The following is a 19132-nucleotide window of genomic DNA, read 5'->3' as shown; positions in this document are numbered from 1 at the left end:
CCGAGCGCCACTGGCTTATTTCAGTAATTACACAATAACTTGACAATTTAGATTTAAAATTTATATCGATATTTTTATGTCAATATTATTTATGTACATATTCTCAGTGTTGGGAAAGTTCACTTTCTACATGAACTAGTAGTTCACAAATCACAAATTTTAAAAATATAGCTGCAAGCAGCGATGGCGGGCCCTCGCACGTATTTTTACCGCTACACGGTGCCTCCGAGAAAACGATGCACGGTGGGCAAGTGCATCAAGTGGGTAAATATCGGTGGAGTATTTATGTTGTTACTGACCCAATTGGGGACTGTAGGTAAAAGAAACCTCACATTTTGGACAAATGGGGGCGCTAGTGAGCGACTTAAGAGGCACACCTATGTCTGACCTGTTTGTCAACACTTAACAGTTGACAACTCTGATGTGTGTGCCAAATTTGAAGTTAATCTAAGCATGCCAAGAGGCTTAAATATTCCTGAAATAATAGTAAACTTTGATGCGTTGCCATGGCAACAGCGTTCGAGATGTCAAAAATCCCTTCGCATTTTATCATCTCCAATGTCTCAGCATCATGTTGACCACGTTTGGTGTCAATCGCATGAATATCCTAGAAGGAGTATTTAAAAGTCCACTGCATGCAACTGAAGGGCTTAAATATGCTTTTAAAATGAAAGTAAAGTTTGAAGCGTTGTCATGGGAACAACGTTCGAGATATCAAAAATCCATTCGCAATTTATCATCTACTATGTCTTGGCATCATGTTGACCACTTTTGGTGTCAATCGCATAAACATTCTAGGACGAGTATTTAAAAGAACATCACATGGAACTGTCAAAAAAATCAACCTTTGTGACTGCAACACTTCCTGGCGCCTGGTGGTGGCGCTATACCCGAGACTCACAATAGGCACATCGATGCGATCGGAATCTTCAGACGAACAAACACTCCGCGTGTCATCACAATAAGATATTTTTTGCCTTAGATATTAGACACTTTCTGTTTCTCTGATTTCGCCATGACTTTGCCGCTTCGCCATTGCAACACCGTTCGAGATATCAAAAATCCCTTCGCAATTTAGCAAGTCCAATGTCTTGACATCATGATCACCACGTTTGGTGTCATTTGCTTGAATCCCCTAGGAGGAGTATTCAAAAGTTCACCGCATGCATTTTTTAAACAATCCAAAATGGCCGACTTCCTGTGGGGCGGAGCTAATAGGTTTGATTGTGAAAGTTGTTCGGGTCGATGAGATCTATATACGTACCAACTTTCGTACATGTGCGTACATGTTTGCCCGATTTGTGCACCAATATTTTTTTTGCATTACAGGGGGCGCTACAGAGCCCTACTGCCACACCCGTGTTCCAGCGTTTGCCCGGTCCTAATGGCCGATGACTTTGAGGTCTGTGCCAAATTCACGGTGTTTTCGAGCATGTTAAGGCACCCAAAGTGCATGCCAAGTGCTTAAATATCCCTGAAAATGAAAGTAAAGTTTGACGTGTTGCCATGGGAGCAGCATTCGAGATATCAAAAATCCCTTCGCAATTTATCATCTACAATGTCTCAGCATCATGTTGACCACTTTTGGTGTCAATCGCATGAAAATCCTAGGAGGAGTATTTAAAAGTACACCGCATGCAACTGTCAAAAAATCCACCTTTTGTGACTGCCACACTTCCTGGTGCCTGTTGGTGGCGCTATATCCGAGACTCACAATAGGCACATCGATGCGATCGGAATCCTTGGCCGAACATACACACTTGCGTTTTTATCCCAATAAGAAATTTTTTGCTTTAGATATTAGACACTTCCTGTTTCTCTGAATTCGCCATGAATTTGTCGCCTCGCCATGGCAACACCATTCGAGATATCAAAAATCCCTTCGCAATTTAGCAAGTCCAATGTCTCAGCATCATGTTCACCACGTTTGGTGTCAATCGCATGAATCCCCTAAAAGAAGTATTTAAAAGTTCATGATTAACACACTTCCTGCTGCCTGGTGGTGGCGCTATACCTGAGACTCACAATAAGCACATCGATGCGATCGGAATCTTCAGACGAACAAATGCCTCGCTTGGCATCACAATAAGACATTTTTTGCCTTAGATATTAGACACTTCCTGTTTCTCTAATTTCGCCACAAATTTGTCGCCTCGCCATGGCAGGACCGTTCAAGATATCAAAAATCCCTTCGCAATTTAGCAAGTACAATGTCTCGACATCATGATCACCACGTTTGGTGTCATTCGCATGAATCCCCTAGAAGGAGTATTTAAAAGTTCACCGCATGCATTTTTGAAACAATCCATAATGGCTGACTTCCTGTTGGGCGGAGCTAATAGGTTTGAGTGCGATAGTTGTTTGGGTCGATGAGATCTATATGGGTACCAAATTTCGTACATGTGCGTACATGTTTGCCCGATCTGTGCACCAATGTTTTATTTTGCATTACAGGGGGCGCTACAGAGCTCCTTTGCCACGCCCGTGTTCCAGCCTTTGCCCGTTCGCAATGACGGACGACTTTGACGTCTGTGCCAAATTTCAAGAGTTTTCGAGTATGTTTAGGCACCCAAAATGCCCAAAAGTGTTAAAAAAAAAAATAATAAAAAAAAAAATAATAATAAATATAGCTGCAAGCAGCAATGGCGGGCCCTCGCACGTTTATTTACCGCTACACGGTGCCTCCGAGAAAACGATGCACGGTGGGCAAGTGCATCAAGTGGGTAAATATCAGTGGACTATTTTATGTTGTTACTGACCCATTTGGGGACTGTAGGTAAAAGAAACCCCATATTTAAACAAACGGGGGCGCTAGTGAGCCACTAAATAGACACGTCTTTATCTGACCTTTTTGTCAACACTTAACAACCGACAGCTCTCATGTGTGTGCCAAATTTAAAGTTAATCTAAGCATGCCACGAGCCTTAAATATGCCTGAAATTAAAGTAAAGTTTGAAGCGTTGCCATGGCAACAGCGTTCGAGATGTCAAAAATTTCTTCGCAATTTATCATCTACTATGTCTTGGCATCATGTTGACCACTTTTGGTGTCAATCGCATTAACATTCTAGGAGGAGTATTTAAAAGAACATCACATGGAACTGTCAAAAAAATCAACCTTTGTGACTGCAATACTTCCTGGCGCCTGGTGGTGGCGCTATACCCGAGACTCACAATAGGCACATCGATGCATTCAGAATCTTTAGACGAACAAACACCCTGTGTGTCATCACAATAAGACATTTTTTACCTTAGATATTAGACACTTCCTGTTTCTCTGATTTCGCCATGAATTTGTCGCCTCGCCATGGCAGAACCGTTCGAGATATCAAAAATCCCTTCGCAATTTAGCAAGTACAATGTCTCGGCATCATGATCACCACGTTTGGTGTCAATCCCATGAATTCCCTAGAAGAAGTATTCAAAAGTTCACCGTATGCATTTTTGAAACCATCCAAAATGGCCGACTTCCTGTTGGGTTGAGCTAATAGGTTTGATTGTGAAAGTTGTTCGTGTCGATGGGATCTATATACGTACCAACTCTCGTACATGTGTGTACATGTTTGCCTGATTTGTGCACCAATAAAAATTTTTGCATTACAGGGGGCGCTACAGAGCCCTACTGCCACGCCCGTGTTCCAGCATTTGCCTGGTCCTAATGGCCGACGATTTTGAGGTCTGTGCCAAATTCCCGGTGTTTTCGAGCATGTTAAGGCACCCAAAATGCATGCCAAGTGCTTAAATATGCCTGAAAATGAAAGTAAAGTTTTACGTGTTACCATGGGAGCAGCATTTGAGATATCAAAAATCCCTTCGCAATTTATCATCTACAATGCCTCAACATCATGTTGACCACTTTTGGTGTCAATCGCATGAAAATCCTAGGAGGAGTATTTAAAAGAACTTCGCATGGAACTGTCAAAAAAATCCACCTTTGTGACTGACACACTTCCTGGCGCCTGCTGGTGGCACTATACCCGAGACTCACAATAGGCACATCGATGCGTTAGGAATCTTCAGACGAACAAACGTCCTGCGTATCATTACAATAAGACATTTTTTGCCTTAGATATTAGACACTTCCTGTTTCTCTGATTTCGCCATGACTTTGTCGCTTCGCCATGGCAGAACCATTCGAGATATCAAAAATCCCTTCGCAATTTAGCAAGTCCAATGTCTCGACATCATGTTCACCACTTTTGGTGTCAATCGCATGCATCCTCTAGGAGGAGTATTCAAAAGTTCAACGCATGCATTTTTAAACAATCCAAAATAGCTGACTTCCTGTTGGGCGGAGCTTAAATGTTAGAGGGCGAAAGTTGTTCGGGCCGATGAGATCTATATGCGTACCAACTCTCATACATGTGCGTACATGTTTGCACGATCTGTGCATCAATGTTTTTTTTTGCATTACAGGGGGCGCTACAGAGCCCCCGTGCCACGCCCGTGTTCCAGCCTTTCCCCATTCGCAATGACGGACGACTCTGACGTCTGTGCCAAATTTGAAGAGTTTTCGAGTATGTTAAGGCACCCAAAATGCCCAAAAGTGTTAAAAAAAAAATAATAAAAAAAAAATAAAAAAAATAAAAAAAAAAAAAATAATAAATTTGAGCAAAACCAATAGGGCTTCGCACCTTTCGGTGCAGGCCATTCTGGCCTGCTCCTCGGTGCTCGGGCCCTAATAATAATAAATCCGAGCAAAAACAATAGGGCTTCGCACCTTTCGGTGCAGGCCATTCTGGCCTGCTCCTCGGTGCTCGGGCCCTAATAAACTAGCTCAGTTCATAGTTCATATTTCAAAATTTTGAACTAGTTCACAGTTCCAAAAATGAACTAATTTATAGTTCTTTTTCCCATATTTTTTTAAATGATTGCCATTATAGCCCATATAGAACCACAGACAGCTTTAACACTGAAGCTAAATGCGTCAGATTTCATCTTCATATCCAACTTTAAATCCTTATCCAACCAGGGTTTACATAAGCATTGACTGTCTTTTAATTTTTGTATTTGCTTGCACATACCTTGAAAGGCTAGCCGGGTAGGGGTCGCACATCGGGCGAGAAGCATTTCGTGTATGACAACTCGCAGGTATTGCACACCACACAATCTATGCTGATCTTTTAGTGAATGGTTTGATATTTTTAATTGATTGATTTGAATAACCAAATGATTGATTTAAGTGTAACCTGCCTGGCAAAATTGTTAATTTTATTGATTTCAAAACTTGTCAAATCTTTTATATTTTCAGGGTTTAGATAAATAAACTGGAGGCGGCATAGATTAGGAAAATTGCCTCTACTGAAAATATTACTATAGTAATTGCCTCCCCGTTTTAAGTTGGATGGAGAATTGCTTCAACCTAAAACATAGATGGATCCTCTTATTTTCAATATGTTTTGGAGAAACCGCTAACTTTAACTTAAGTTATAAGGAGATTGCCTCTATCCCCAGCTGTATGGAATTGCCTAAGCACCTTCAAAATTACACCTTATTCTCTGTGAATATAATTTATTCTAAATAAATATAATAATAATTATATTAAGTATGATCAGCATCAGAATAATATTGATAACATATAAATTGGAGTCAGATTATAATTTAACCACAGAGATCAGAGAAATAAATTAAACCCTAATAAATGGAATTATTCTTCTAGAATCGCTACGGACGGAAAGAACACGTGAATCCTTCACCACGCCATCGGATTCCGTTGTTGGGCCAGTGGGTGGCACCTTACACTACTTTGTTCTTTTCAATTTTATATGCTTGTAATTTCTTGATTCGTTCTTATTTTATTTTTCCACATCATTTTTTTGCTTATCTGAAAATTATTCAACCCATACCTCAAAAACCATAATTTTACAATATAGTACTGGTTAAATTACATTAAGTCATTTTAAATTAGATGTAGGCCTTCAGGTCCACAACTTAAAATTGTATGGCCTTGCGACGGATGGTCTGATTATGGCAAAATAAAATTATTGCAGATGTAAAAAATTAAGGGAATGCTACTTATTACAGCTTTCCACATTTATCAACCCATTTAATTAAACATGGTTTTGGTTACTAGTCAAATGTTTACAGAGGCCACAACGCCCCTCGAGCACCCTTCTCACCTTTTTCACCCCTGACCCGTTTTCATGCCTGTTAAAAACATGTTACATTTCATATATAAATCACACCTGAATAAATGTCGCAGGGCCAGCCAAACAAATGAAAACAATGTGAGACTTATAGTCTAGGAAATATGGTTTATTTTTTTTTCATGTGGAGCCTCGGAGTTTCATCTGAAATCACAAAAGATTTCACAGTTAATATCTGCCATTCATATAAACACGCTTCAGAAATGTCAACGCATAACACAAAACTTAATTTGTTATGTACTTGACAAAGATGAGAGGAGGAGCATTACCTCTGTCTTTATAATGTGATTGGCCATACTAATGCGGACGGGTGAATCATTTATGGTCACCCGCCGGGACTCAGTCGACCCCTTGACCTGGTCCGAAATGCCAATTTCTGCCCCCCGAGGCCTGCCGGATTTCTTTAATTTTTGCTATGAATTGGGGGGGGACAAAACACTCAATATAGCCAATAAAGCAAAAAAGTCGTGCCTTCTATTAAGAGCAACCAATCAGCAATCACTAAAGAAAAATGACACTCTGTGTAAGTCAAGTCTGATGTCATCTCAAAACAATTATATGCATTTACTTACCCAGGAGCCAGCCATCACAAACGGCACCTGCTCCAAGTCTATTTCCTACACTGCTGTGCACTAGAATAAAAGAGTCATGTGTAGAACCAGGCCATCGTGCCGCGACATTATATATAATTTGCACATTTATTGAATGCACATGTTTGCGATTCACATAAATGAATTCATCTACATAATGGAGCCCTTATAGCAATATGAGTGCAGTCAATTGCACCGATTACATTGAGGAAACCGGACATTGCTGCAAATTGCCTTTTAATATTGGCCTGTTCTCCGACAGTGTAAGGAATTATGGCAGTAGAATTGGCTGGCTACCAGTGACTTACTGGGATTCAAAGGATCTTGAAGAAATCTTGTTAGCTGTGGAGAAAAAAAGATACCATTAACATTCAGATTCAGATTTAATCAAAGATATAAAATGTACAAATATGAAGCACTAGCATTGCTATGAATTGGGGGGGGGGTCAAAACGCTCAATATAGCCACTCAAGCAAAAAAAGTCGCGCCCTCCAGTAAGAGCAGCCACTTGGCAATCACTAAAGAAGAATGACACAAGAAGTGTGGTCAAGATCATCCGGCGCTGTGCAGGCCGATCAGCGAGGTTTGCCGCTTGCAGTCGAGGGGGAAAGCTAAAGACGGAGCCATCAAGCCGGACACCTGCTGCTTGCCATAGTGACGTGTGCGCCGCGTTCCCTTTTTTTATCGAGAATGAAGTGAATTAGATGGTGAATTTCATAAAAACAAATCTTTCAATAAAAAGCTGCAACCAGAAACTTATTATATCGAATATTTGAATTGCTGCTTATACTGTATGCCCAAAAATAATGGGAAACCAGACTACATTATTAAAATACCAATATAGTTTGGTATTTTGCTTCTTTTTATTTTATTACACCAATAAGGATGTAACGATACATCTCAGTACGATACTTCACGGTACAAAAATGATGGGGATATTCATACGATGCTGTTCTTTTTATTTTATTCAGTATATGACCTACTCTGTGACAGCGTCACTTGTGCTTCACCGCAGTCACACAGACATCGCTTGAATCACCAGCAGCTTAAACTGAAGGTCAGCAACATGGCTTAGGAAGAAACAGAAATTGATATAGATGACACCCCGTCATCTTTTAAGTCCGACGTCTGGCAGCATTTTGTTTTCATTTCACTCGACGACAATTTTAATCAGTCGCATGGACTTGTGCCCAAAAATTTGTCCGGACGCGCGCTTCTGTCCGTTCGGCCGCTGACAGCTGCATACAAAAGTCCAGGTGATGCCACACAATTGAAATATCTTATGAAAACATAACAAAAAGTAAGTTTCTAAATAATAATGATAATCTTATTTTGACTCGATCACTATTGGCTCCTCTAGATGGACATCAGAAATGTTTAGTGCAAAGCAGGGAAAGGGAAGCAGAAATGAGAAATGATGAGTTTAAGGGAGTTTAAAAAACGGCGCTGCATTTTGCTGTGTTTTCTCCTTATAGCAGAATCAGCTTAAAATACACCATCATAAATAATACGTGTTTGATATCTTTTAAAACTGTGAAGGGTCTTCTTTATTTTGTATACATTTACACTAACAACAGATCTTTGTGTTTTGTCAAATAAGGAAAATAAACAGGGTGCACATTCAGACATTTCTGTCTCCGCCAGCTGTCTCTCTAAACACGTTACAAAAATCAATTGAAACTCTGCGAATTCATCGTCACACAAACATGATACACATATCCAAAGAAAGCCTGAAGTGTGTACTTTTAAACAAGCTAATTTTAATCGAAAACAAATATTGCCTGTTTATATAATCTGCATTGAAATAAAGAGAGTACTGTTTTTTCCTGACTGACTTCATTATCTTTAATGCGGTCACACCCACAGGCTGTACCCGCTGTTCACATGGTAATGAACAGACAAACATTTCAAACAATCACAAACAAAGTGTGGAGTTTTATCAGATTTGAAGACTTTACCACATGCTGATGATAAACTTTATACACACACGTGAGGAATATCTTCATTTATGTCTGGACATTGAGAAAGAGAAGCGTTTATCTTTAACATTAACGTTACCCAAGAAGAACAATGGAATACGCATTGGAGGAGGATATATTTCTGAAGTAAGTAACTTAGCAAATATTAATGATGATAAATATCATGTAATATTCTAATGGCTTGTGCAGATCAGCCTACATAAGCAAGCTCAGCAGGCTGCACGCTTCGGAATAAAAAACGTTCGCATTGTTTACAAACAAGGATACATGAACTCGCGTAATGGCGGATAACTGTTACATGTCGTACAGTGTTAAATACAGTCATTCACATTTGTATCCTTCATGGAAACTTTCAGTAAGGCTGCACTGTAGGATCTTTTAACTCATTCACCGCCATTGACGAGTTATCTCGTCATTTATGAGTTCATATTTAACATATGCCTTTCTGGACGAATTTCAAAGTGAATACCGCTTTTATCCACCAGATGGCGCCAAAACGAATTTATCAAAAACGGAAGTTAAAAAGATTTTATGATTCATTTTAACTGCCTTTATGTTTGATAGTCATTCTGAGTCTGATTTCTAACATAAATTGCGTTTTTTAAAAGGAATTTTTTAAGCTTTTTGCTCAATGTTGTATTTTTGAAGAGAAATATCCATATTTCAGTGGTTAAATTAAGTAGAAAAAGTAAATATATAATGAAACGTTTTTTCCCCATTTTGTTTGTTTGTTTATTGTTTGTTTGAAAGCAGAGGAAGTTTTCTTTCATTTGATATAATTTGTATGTTTATATATTTATAGAAAATAATTTTTCCTGCAAGGAATTTTGTGAAAATTGTTAAAATCACAAAAATGCAGGTGAGCAACTTTTCTCAAAGGCTGGCAGTGAATGAGTTAAGTGTGTGCTGTAATATGATTCCATATATTGTTTACATGCAACGCAATTCCACACAGTGCGCTTTACACGGAAACTCGAGTCCTCGCGCACATGGACGCTATATGCGATGTGTTTTTAAAGTTCACAAGGTTTTTAAATATCACAAGGGCCATGGTCAACACTGATAATTGCTGGGCAGACCATCACCTTATCCACTCTAAAATGTTAATTAGACTCAAGAGGAAGAGGAGAATGCAAAAAAAGCATGACTGAACCTTGACAGCCTTGATGAAACTGCCACCCAGCAGCAACTTCAGGCTGCTCTTGGGGAAAGTTTTCAACAGAAAAACCCTGATGACATTGATGGGCACTGGAGTCTGCTAAAGTCTACCATCCTTGCCACTTGCAAAACCATTCTTGGGTACAAGCCCAGAAAACACCACGACTGGTTTGATGAGAATGACACAGAGATAGAACAACTCATCTCCAAGAAAAGGAAAGCCTTCTGTGCCTGGCAAAATGATGTAACCTGCAAAGCCAAAAGGTTGACTCACTCCAGAGCCAAGGCAGATGTCCAGAGATGGGTAAGGGAGCTAAAAAACTCTTGGTGGACGGAAAGGGCTCTTGAAATACAGAGAATGGCAGACTCTGGTGACACCAGAGGTTTTTTAAGTGCTACCAAGGCTATCTATGGTCCACACTGCCATGGCCTAAACCCCCTGCGTACAAAGGAAGGTCAGAAGTTACTGAAGGAGAACGAGTCCATTAATGCCCGATGGAAGGAGCATTTCCAAGAACTCCTAAACAGGGTCAGCTCAACTGAATTGGACATTATCAAACACATCCCCAAAAGACCTATTAGAGAAGACATGGGGGAACCTCCAACTATAACAAAGGTTCGAAATGCCATCAGGAGCCTTAAGAACAACAAGGCTCCTGGTCCAGATGGTATCCCAGCTGAAATCTTAAAGGAGGGTGGACTGGAACTCTTGTATCACATTCATGCCCTACTCCTCAAAGTCTGGGAAAAAAGAAGAACTTTCCTCAGAGCTCAGGAATGCTCTAATAGTGACTATTCAAGAAGGGTGACAAGACTGAATGTAGAAATTACAGGGGTATCTCACTCCTGTCAACGACAGGTAAAGTCCTTGCTCGTGTTCTTGCAAATCGACTACTACCACTGTCTGAGGAAATACTCCCAGAATCACAATCTGGCTTCCGTCCATCCAGAGGTACAGCAGACATGATTTTCACAGCACGGCAACTACAGGAAAAATGCCGTGAACAAAGGCAGCCTCTGTGCATGGCCTTTATAGATTTGACAAAGGCTTTTGATATGGTAGACTGCCACGCCCTGTGGAGTATACTATCAAGGCATGGTTGTCATGACAAGTACATCAGAATACTGAGACTCCTACATGATGGCAGTCACTCACAGTGCTCAGCAATGATGGCTCTGAGTCTGAGCCTTTCACAGTGGAAACAGGAGTTAAACAGGGATGTGTTATTGCACCCACCCTGATTGCCATCTTTATTGCAGCCATACTCCACTCATGGGTGAGGAGCTGCCACAAGGCATTCCAATCGTGTACATAAATGGCAGACTCTTTAACCTTTATAGGTTCAAGGCCAAGAGTAAAATCATCCACACCACCGTTACAGAGCTTCAGTACGCGGATGATAACGTCATTGCTGCACACTCCGCAGAAGACCTTCAGGGCATTCTGAATGCTTTTGCCAAGGCGTACAGAGCCCTGGGCCTAAAGCTAAACATCAAGAAGACCCAGGTCTTATATCAACCTCCACCCAACCGGTCAGCAACCCAGCCAACCATAAAGGCCACTTCACACTGGTCAGACAGACTCCAACAGACTGTGTGAAACCCCTGTTGGCAGTTGTTGGATCAAAGTCAATGAGACTTTAGAATGTGGTTGTCTGTTGGTGTCTGATGGAGTTGGTAGTTGTCTGACCAGTGTGAACTGGCCTTAAGAGTGAATAACACCACACTTGAAAACGTGGACCACTTCCTTTACCTCGGCAGCTTTCTTTCCACAAAAGCTGACATAGACTCTGAGGTTAACCACCGGCTGAGTTGTGCCAGCAGAGCCTATGCCAGGCTCAGGAAGAGAGTCGAAGACAGAGACCTATCTGTCCAAACAAAACTCCTGGGGCCTCATTTATCAACATTGCGTAGAACATGTTCTATATTTGTACCTACGAATGAAATTTAGAATTTGCCCTAGTACAAAAAAATCGAGATTTATCAAACATGCGCACGTGGTTTGTACGCACATCAGTAAGTAATCCTTGATGATAAATCCCACTTGATCTTAAGCACCATGCTCGTGCACGTTCATAATCATTTGCATTCCGAAACGCCTCCAATGAACCATATATGGTGACAACACCTCCCGTTATATGTCACGTGGTTGTGCTTTTTCCCTAATCGCAATAATGACAAAGAGCGTAAAAGAGAAATTTTACAGACACAGAAATTGTGTTACTGGTGGATGAGGTTAAATCCTAATAACACATCCTGTTTGGTTTACTTAGTGCGAGAGGAATGACTAACAAAAGAAAACAAATCTGCATGGGAACATGTTACCAGTGAGTTTAATTCCGTTGAATATGAGGAGAGAACACTTCCAGAAATAAAAAAGTGGTTTGACATTAAATTATCAGCAAAAAAAACGCATCACAGCACACCGACGTGAAACGAGTGCAACTGGAGGAGGACAGACAACTTTCCACCTTGGACAGCAGCATATAACCAGCATCATTGGCGCGATCTTTGAAAACGCGCTACCGGTGGAATGGATTATTTGCCAAGTCTTCCAATAACGCAAGATCAGTGGTGGACGAATTACACAAATCGTGTACTTGAGTAAAAGTAAGGATACCCAGGGTAAAATATTACTCAAGTAAAAGTAGAAGTACTTGCTTAAAATTTTTACTTGAGAAAAAGTACAAAAGTATCTGCCTCAAAATGTACTTAAAGTGACACCATGTAATTTTTCAACCTTCATAATACATTTTCAAGACCCTTGTGATAGTACATCGACTTTAAATAGGTTGAATGACATGTCTACCATAGCCTGACGGGGTCTGTATCACTTTTACTCGTATTTTAAAACTTAGGGTTTGTGGTAGTAACCAGAGCACAAAAAAAACTACAAAATTCGACTGCTTTACGGCATACGTCACTTCCTCCACACAATTTGTTTTTAACGTGAATTTTGCTGGAGGCTACTTAAGGAGTGTGGAGAGCAGTTTCTATTATGTGACTCTGTGGCACAGTCTTTAGTGTCACGGACCTATGACACGGGCGACCCGGGTTCGATTCCCCTTTAAGGCAATTTTTTATATAAACTGTTGATTCATACATAAATGCGATGTTCTTTATAAATTATGGCGATTATATTGCATATAGTTCCCTGTATTCAGATGCTGTGTTCACGTATTTACCTTTCTTTTTACTGTGTCTATGATATTTACATTACAATCCAGGATGCTATAGCACTCAAACTTGCTCACAGTGTAAAACCAAACCCTATTCATTCACCAATCAGATCCGAGCGTTTCTCTCTTCTCTCTTCCTCATTTGCTGCGTTCCGCTGTCACTCGCGTGACGTATTACAAAGCGGCAGACCTAAACGCATCGGTTTACTTGGATTTGGAGCGATTTTCACACAAAAAAGAGGAATAACGAGCGCCATTGCGGAAAATCCTGGTGGCGAGGGAGAGAGAGAGGATGCAACAATATTTGTTTGGAAAAAGGCAAGGAAATACGTCTGGTCGTTTCTGAATTGGAAGGCTGCAGCCTCCGGAGGTCAAATATGCAGGCTGCACACGTCATCAAGCCTGGGTTATTAAGGTAAACTGAGCATTACATTCGCAAGTCATAAGCATACTGCAACAATTTACGATTAACTAAGTATAATAGTCAACTTTGTAATTGTTAATATTGTGAAATAAGACAGTCTTGATGACGTATTAGAAATACGACATCCGGAGGCTGCAACCTTCAGATTGAGAAATGGCTTCTGCCACGACGAGTTCCTCATCAGAAAGTTGTAACATGACTGCGTTTCTCACTGTTGTCTCAAAATGTTGATCGTTTAGCATTTTAAATGTTTAGTTTTTAGTTTAGTTTTAAGGTTGGCCAGTTCCTTTCCTTTGCAACAGTGCTGCGGCGCTTGTGGTCTCTAGGGGCGCTAGAAGTGAAAAATACGTGTCTAGCACCCCCTAGTGGCCAAAAGTTTCATGGTGTCCCTTTAAGTACAAAAGTACTGCGATTTATTATGGCCGTATCATTTTTGTCACAAAACTCAAATTATGTGAAATAACTCTCTTGGCTAACCAATCAATGAATAGAAGGACATTAATAAATCAGACACTGATGTCTATTAAAATTATCATAAGCCTAAAACCTTAAAAACAAAAAATTTCCTTTAGCATCAAATGAAATAACAGGATTTGAGAGCAGTAAGTCTCATTTCAAGATTTATTTGTTAAATAATTTATCAGTTTAAGTGTAATAAAAACTTGACTTAAGCACAGGTTCACAATAGTTTTCAAAACATTATACATAACGTTATCTAGAAATCACACTCCCTTTCTTTGACAAATAAAACAAGCCTTACAGAATATAATTTCAGAAACGTTTCATGTGCTTTAGCATGTCATATGTATATTGTAATACATAATTAAATGTATTTATATATTTTGGAAGCAAAACTTTTGAAAATATTAATAACAATCTCAGTTAATAGGGAGCACTCCAATCCACCTGCCTGTTTAAGCATCATACACTGCATGGCTAGTCAAAATGTCATTTATATTTTGCTACAGTGTTGATAGTGATTAATTGTCATTTCAAAATAACAGAGCACTGAGCTTCAAATACAATGAACTTAAGTGAAACAGCTAACTATACGGCTAAAAATAGCTTCAGCCTGCATAGCTTAGTTCATTCATGATAACGTCGTATATATTTTAGCAACACAATTAACAGTTTTCTGCAAGCTACTGTTAAGATTGCTCATTTAAAACGAAGTTTAATAATAACTAGAAAATGCATTTCGGGACGAACTGCAAAAGTGTGCTTGCTCTGGTGCCGCCGATTTAGTTTGTGCATCCTCACATTGGAGTCCCAAGTTCATGTACAAAGTTTGGTTTCAATACGTGAAAGCGTTCCTGAGATAAACTACTTCCTGTTTTGGCGGCGTCGACGCACATTTAGTTTTTGCGGTTAACTTATTTACTCACTTAAGTACACATAACCAAAAGTTTATAATATGGAATATAACATTGTTTTATGCAGTTTTTTGTCAATGCTAATTATTTCACGACCTCTATTTAAACTATAACCGCCATTTTAATAGCTGGCAAACATTAGGCTAGCTTCTAATAAGAGAAATTATACTTTTAGATTTCGTCAGGGCAGTAAAATCAGGTGTATGTTTGTCAGCGCGATACGCATGCAGTGATGCAGGTGCTGGGCTGTGAGCGATGGGCGATTAACTTACTATCTGTCTGATTATTTAGGCTTCAACGTGGCAAACTCAGCCTAGATTCATGAAGATTTTAACAGAGGTGGAAAGAGTAGCCAAAAACTTTACTGAAGTTAAAGTAACTAAATAAATAATTACTCAAGTAGAAGTAAAAAGTATGCAATGAAAATAATACTCAAGTAGCGAGTTACTAGTTACTCATGAAAAAATAAATCTAGATATATGCACACACACGCGCACACACACACACACACACACACACACACACACACACACACACACACACACACACACACACACACACGCACACACACACACACACACACGCACACACACACACACACGCAGTGCCCTCCATAAGTATCAGAACAATAAAGACAAGATTTTTCTGTTTGATGTGGAGACCAGAAATTGGTAAGATAAATATCAGTATACCAGAAGTTTAGAATGTCACATTTTATTAACCTTTGTTTATGTTTCAACACATACATGCTTTAACAACAAAGAACAACAGCATTAAATGCTGACTTATGTGTATTGTACACAAATGCACATAAGTGAATCAAACTGATCCTACATATTTTATGCTTTTCATGTGTAAACAATCAGGACACAGCTCAGTGCCCATTAAAAAAAATAATGCGACAGATTCTGTACTTTTGTCTCATGTTCATCTTTTAATGTTTAGACATTTCTTGACTCCACAGCAAACAGAAGAATACTTATGAAGGGCATTTCTACAGTATGTGTAAAACTGCAACATACACCAACAGTATACAGAAAAATGTAGCTTGTAGCTGAAATATCAGACAAGTAAACTGACAACAGTTTTGTATATGTATAAAGTTGGAATCTCCTAAGATGGTCTGAGGACATTGACAGTTTACACTTAGACAAAACTCATGTTTTCTTACGTTGTCATGTCACGTGTGTTTTGTGAGAATCACTTACATCATACAGTACATTAAACAGCGAATCAGACGTCAATCATCGATGGATTTCTTCAATCTGTGCTACAGTGTTTCTGGAGGTTGCACGCGTTTAACTGTGTCTGACGACGAACAGGTCGGCGGTCGCGCGTATGTAATGGCGGGTACATGTGTGAAGTTTTGCTTTTAGTTAAAAGATTGGTAAATTCATTTCCACGTCACCCAACACTGGTTATATTCTGCGTGTTTCTACATAGGTTACGAGTAAAACAGCTTCGGACGATTCCGTGTTTGAAGCGATCTGAACAATTCATTCAAACTGATTCGCGAACCACTTTAAAACATTTGGCCCATTCGCTTTGTAAAGAGTCGACTCAAAAGACTCATTTATTTGCAACACTTTGTAATGAAAACGACTCAAATGAGTCATTAATCCTCGAATGCGCCAGAAACACAAGATAGCAATTTAAAAATAAAATACAAATTTCGTAATTAATTAAAATACCGATGCCAAACGATCACTGCTACCCGAGGACGCGAAACTGACGTCTTTACAAACTAATACGTTTACAATGTATTACATTGATGAAAAAGGGAATTAAACTTGTCGTGCCATATATCACTGAAATAAAAGAAAGGGATTAAAATATGTCTGAATCATATAATTCCTACCTGTATGTGAAAATGCACGTTCTCCAGAGAGCTCGCGTTGATTCAAGCATTCAGAATATAAAATCCATTTGCAGTTTTGCGTCCGAAACCGCATACTGTATAGTGAATAAGATGAAGTTTACGATTCTAAAAATATGTATCCAGGAATCTGTCCATATACGATACGAAGCTTGAGTGGCAGCCGAGGTTACTGAGTCCTCCACGGGCTCGCAGCAGAGTCTGAGGCTGTCGCCTCTTCTCCGGGCTTCTCTGCTTTCTCTTCCTCAGCTCTTCGCTGTATTGTGGCTCTTAAAGGAACACATGATTCTCTCAACAGCTCTTTTAAATTCCATTTTGCCATTTTAACATTAAAACTACATCCCGCCATTGTTATTCAAACTTTTCCACGGAGCAAAAGCCTGTTAGCTTAGCTTCTAAAGATGGCTGCCGCTATCTTTACATTCTGTCTAAAAAACACGTTTGAACGTAAAGGCTGCCCTCTACTGGTAAAGGCTAATGACATTTTTTAATTTTACACAGGTTTTAATTGGACATTTTAAAGTGAAAATAACATAATATAGACATGTTTCTGCAATGTTTTTTTTATCTTGGGCATCTTCACATTGGAGTAAAGAGTTCATATAAACATTTTGGTTAATAAATGTTACAGACATATTGAGATTTGAACTACTTCCTGTTTTGGCGGCGTTGACGCACATTTAGTTTGGGCTGTGGCGCGCAAACGCTTCCGAAAATCAAAAATCCTTCTAGTAACTTTTGTGAGGCTCGGTCCAAGGATCGCGTACGTGGAATTTCATGAAGTTTGGACAAAATTTGTGACCTGTGAAACTTTAAGGTTTTGTGTTCTATCCAATATGGTGGCCGAACGACATGGATCTGTGACTTCATCTTCTCAAGCAACTTACACCGGTACTGCCCGAACATTTTAAAGTTTGAACGGTGTCTCTGCGTCAAACGGTCTGGTCGCTAGAGCTGGCCAAAAAAATCTACCCGGGAAAAATAATAATAATAATAAAACTTAAGAAGAACAATAAGTGTGCTTTTGCAAGCACACTTAATAATCGAGTGCTCGTATCACGTTAAGAATAAATGAGAAAGCAATAGTAACGTTATACGAGTAGTTTTATTAACTTTTACCTCGCGCCAAAACAATAACAACACAAAAGACACTAAATATGAATAAAAAAACAAGTACTAGTTTGATCATGACACCAAATACTGCTGATTTGATCTCATTTTGACGATCAAAAACAAACAAGGCCAACATGAGAGCCGGGGTATCTCTGTCAGAAATGTAGCCCAGAGAGGGCGGTGGTCAGCGGGGCGAGTGAACACTGATGTTCGCTCATGCTTTGGTTCTCATTCGTACCGAATCTCACTAAGCAAACGTTCAAACAGGTGCTATCTTTACTAATCGACTGCAGATTTAAATATAATACAGCTACATTCTCGACTGAACTAATCTTAAAACTACACTTTGTGACCAAGAAACAGTAATATAAAGAAACGGCTTTTCCGTCCATTGAGTTGTTATGAGCTTCAAAGCAGCCGAAAGTTTTACCTGTCATTCTGGCCGCCCTCAAATCCGTGGCGGAAGAAGTAGTTCTCAAACAAAGAGGCTTTTAAAATAACTCCGTTGTTGTTTTCCAGTTTTCGTTTTTCAAACGTGTGCCGTCGAACTGTTGTATAAAAGCAATATCGCTCTCAGAGTCGTGTGATATAGCTCTATATCATCACGGCTGTGATTGCTTAAATATATATATGTGTGTGTGTGTGTGTGTGTGTGTATATGTGTGTGTGTATATGTGTGTATATGTGTGTATGTGTATAGTATATAGTTTCTTGTTAACACATACGCCACTCTGTATTTACTGTAAAACTGCTTCCCTATAATGTTAAAAAAGATGATATAGAAACCAATCTGAACTGAATATAAAGATGGAATATACCAGATTTTCAATAATTTTGGACTCAAAAAATAATCTCTTACTTGTTTGTGATCCACTAGGCATATGTGTGAAGGAGTTTGCTCATGATTGTTCTTCTTATAACTAACACGTCTCTTAAATAGCAGTAAGAGTTTCCTCCGGAAACTTATTCACAAAGCTGCTGAGAGCAACTTTAGTTTGTGTCCATTAGTGTGTGCAACAGATCACTTTAGTAGCTTTATCGCTATTAACATTTGCAAGGCTTATAAACACATGCAAATGATAAACTTTCTACATAAATAGTTATTTCTGATAGTTATTTCTGATTAATTGACTGATTATTATTGATGCGATTAGTTTCACGTATGCATGATTTTCCCGCTTTCCCATAAAAAAAAGAGTGTCTTTTCTGACTGCGTGGACCAGCCTTCCATCTGTCAAGCATTAAGAATTTGTATCAACAGTATTTCATGCAATATTTGGCCATTTTAACACGTT

General features: G+C 39.3%; 1 protein-coding gene across 6 annotated transcripts in view; it reads right to left on the bottom strand.

The window, feature by feature from the left end:
- Positions 1 to 6233: 6233 nt before the first annotated feature.
- The window catches only part of LOC129455071 (poly(rC)-binding protein 3), a 45106-nt gene continuing 32207 nt past the window's right edge, over positions 6234 to 19132 (bottom strand). For 4 of the 6 annotated variants that reach the window (XR_012359903.1, XR_012359906.1, XR_012359907.1 and 1 more), the window contains 4 exons: positions 7044 to 7077; positions 6718 to 6777; positions 6415 to 6558; positions 6234 to 6289 (listed from right to left, as the gene is read on the bottom strand). Coding sequence is in view for 1 of the 6 variants with exons in the window: in XM_073858702.1 (XP_073714803.1) it covers positions 6485 to 6558; positions 6718 to 6777; positions 7044 to 7077 (168 nt within the window). In the remaining 5 variants the exon portion in view is untranslated. Of the gene's footprint in view, positions 6559 to 6717; positions 6778 to 7043; positions 7078 to 19132 lie in introns of all 6 variants that reach the window. The other 2 variants (XR_012359904.1, XM_073858702.1) reach the window with 2 other exon arrangements.

This window comes from Misgurnus anguillicaudatus, chromosome 20 (assembly GCF_027580225.2).
Source record: "Misgurnus anguillicaudatus chromosome 20, ASM2758022v2, whole genome shotgun sequence".
In the NCBI taxonomy this organism is placed as follows: domain Eukaryota; kingdom Metazoa; phylum Chordata; class Actinopteri; order Cypriniformes; family Cobitidae; genus Misgurnus; species Misgurnus anguillicaudatus.
The sequence above is the reverse complement of the archived record's forward strand: the minus strand, read 5'-3'. Positions and strand labels throughout refer to the sequence as shown.